Genomic DNA, 2,529 nt, shown 5'->3' on the forward strand with positions numbered 1-2,529 from the left:
CCTCGTCTGATGTAATCACACGTTGCGTAGCCTCGTCTAATGTAATCACACGTTGCGTAGCCTCGTTTATTTGCATCAAACAGTCGAGAGGGAAACTAGATGGAAACAGTCTAGATTCTAATTTTTATTTATTTAATTTTTTGCAAATTTCGAAAAGTTTGATAAAAATTCWCTCTACAACTGGATGGAAACATGACTATTATGTCTAAGAACAGTTGTTTCTATTACAAACATTAGTCTTATGTTTTAAAGAGTCAGACACATTGAATAAGTGTACATACCACCTCTCCAGGTTTGCAAGGATCACAGTCATCAGTGGGGTACATGCGTGTGACAGGGCAGCCAAGGATTTCATGTCCATTGGGGACATGGTTAGTGTAGTCCTGGGGATAAAGAAAAGTTCAGCATTAGTAATGCATCAGGTGGCATTTATAGTCCTAATATTCTGAATGGGCTTCTCATCAGAGCAGTCAGTGGCAAAAGTTTAATAGTTCAAACACAAAAAAACAACTAGAACATCTGATTTCCTGTTTTCACAGCAGTTAATGCTGTTATTATTGTTTATTTGTTTTGTCTTCATTAAAAAGCCCGCTGCAGCTTGTCACATTCACTCTGAAATAATATGAGCTACCTGGATTCAGGTCCACCAAAAACCTCTGAATATACACCACGACATGGCAATTCAATGGAGGAGTGAATAATCCTTAATTATTTTTCAATTTGTAATCATTAATGATGCATGAAGTTTGGCAGTGCCAGACCTCTAATAGATCTGTGTTTACAAAGATGTTTTATTCAATGGGGTTTGTAATTATAGCATCCAACTTTTGTGAAAACTTTGAAGAGAAAAACAAATTTAGAAAAAAAAAACGACACATCAACTATTAAATTAATTGACAATAGTGGACAATAATAGTGACTAGATGACTAATCGTGGAAGCCATACATACTCCTGACTGCTGGGCACTGCTGGGGAGCTCATTGGAGTCAGAAACAAGAATAAAGTTTTAGAAGAGAATCAACTGGTTTTCTGTTTTATTCAGACTTCCACTTATTGACCATGTTTTGTTGCAAAACTAACTGGGTAACTTACTGTACTGTATACTGTTTCTGCTTCATGCAATAGAAAAAGACCATTGATAAAAACTCATTGCCTAACAGACAGGAGTCAGACTCACTCCTTCCTGTTTTACAGGAAATGTCTTTTGCCRACCTGGATGCACTGCAGCCACCACCACAAGGCGTCGCGGCAGTTGTACCTCGCACAGCGACCCTCTCCCAAAAGGTTGGGGATCAAACCATGGCGCAAAGTCCCTGCAAATGCCAGGATGATGTTTCTATGGATACCAAAACACAAAATGGTTCATTTCAAAGCAGTAATTGAGAGTTTTTATTAAATAAATTGATCGTTTTGATTAAGCCTGGCAACAAAAGTCTTCACGTACCGAGACTCAATMATTCTTCCTGTGATAAGCATCAGACCTCTAAGAGCAATAAACGTGTCTCTGCCCCAACAACGGAAAATTCCCGAAGAGAAATGAGGAAGTCCTGCAAACAAGACTCCATTAGTTGTTTTCTATGTTGTAAGTTTTTWAAATCAAGACAGAATAAATACATGTTGACAAAAATGTTGGTACCCTTTGCTTCAACAGAATTAAAAACAAAACAAAACAAAAAACTCATTAAACAGGCCTGGACTGAAATGATGGAACCCCTGAAAATAATGTGACCAAAGGTTTATGTTAAATCAAGGTGTGTCACTAATTATCATCACAGGTGTCTACAGTCTTGTAATCAGTCAGTGGGCCTGTATTATAAGCTACAGATACTCACTGTGCTGTTTGGTGACATGGTGTGGACCACACTCTACATGGACCAGAGGAAGACAAGAGTTTTTCTTGAGAAAATCTTTCATTTATCTGGACCAAAGTTTCAGACTGATTATTTAAACAGAAATGTTAATTAATCATCATAAATGTTTTACAGTGATTTCTCTTAGAGTCTATCAGAAAGAAAAGCTAAAGAAGATATTATCAAATGTCTGTTAAACCAACTACAGAATGTATCCTTGACTGGCGCCAGCTGGCAAAGGCTCTTACTGTATCTTCCTTTCTTTCTCTGACTCACTCTTAACGCCTGAGGGCGGAACCAAATTCGTCCGCCTCTTTTACTAACACGGACYACTTTGAGAGAGGGAACACACTTCTTCCTGAATGCCAAACAGGGAGACCGGCTGTTTTTCTCTCCGGAGGAACAGCTTGGCTTCGGATCTCGCCCATGAGCCAAATAGGGTGAGATCTGACGGCCAGGACAGAGGCAAGCTGGCTTCTGTCCACACAGAGACTCACGTCTCCCCCGAGGGGAGATTTTTATTTTGAAAAGAAGGGACCGGATGACAGCTAGAATCTTTCTGGCTTGGACTGAAACAGACGAAAAGTTACTTGAAAAACACCTACTTGCTAAGGACCAATAAGCGAGCTGATAAAAGTTCCCTGGATGGTCGGAGGTGAGACAGTTCCTACCCAGGGG

At 39.6% G+C, this 2,529-nt stretch overlaps 1 protein-coding gene across 1 annotated transcript in view; it reads right to left on the reverse strand.

The window, feature by feature from the left end:
- LOC106523907 (glycogen debranching enzyme) overlaps positions 1–2,529 on the reverse strand; it is a gene marked incomplete at its 5' end in the record, with an annotated part of 57,066 nt that overhangs the window by 16,239 nt on the left and 38,298 nt on the right. Inside the window, 3 exon segments of the mRNA XM_014017485.1 lie at positions 282–383; positions 1,214–1,337; positions 1,446–1,548. Of these exon segments, the coding sequence (XP_013872939.1) occupies positions 282–383; positions 1,214–1,337; positions 1,446–1,548 (329 nt within the window).

This window comes from Austrofundulus limnaeus, unplaced genomic scaffold (assembly GCF_001266775.1).
Source record: "Austrofundulus limnaeus strain Quisiro unplaced genomic scaffold, Austrofundulus_limnaeus-1.0 Scaffold169, whole genome shotgun sequence".
Taxonomy (NCBI): Eukaryota; Metazoa; Chordata; class Actinopteri; order Cyprinodontiformes; family Rivulidae; genus Austrofundulus; species Austrofundulus limnaeus.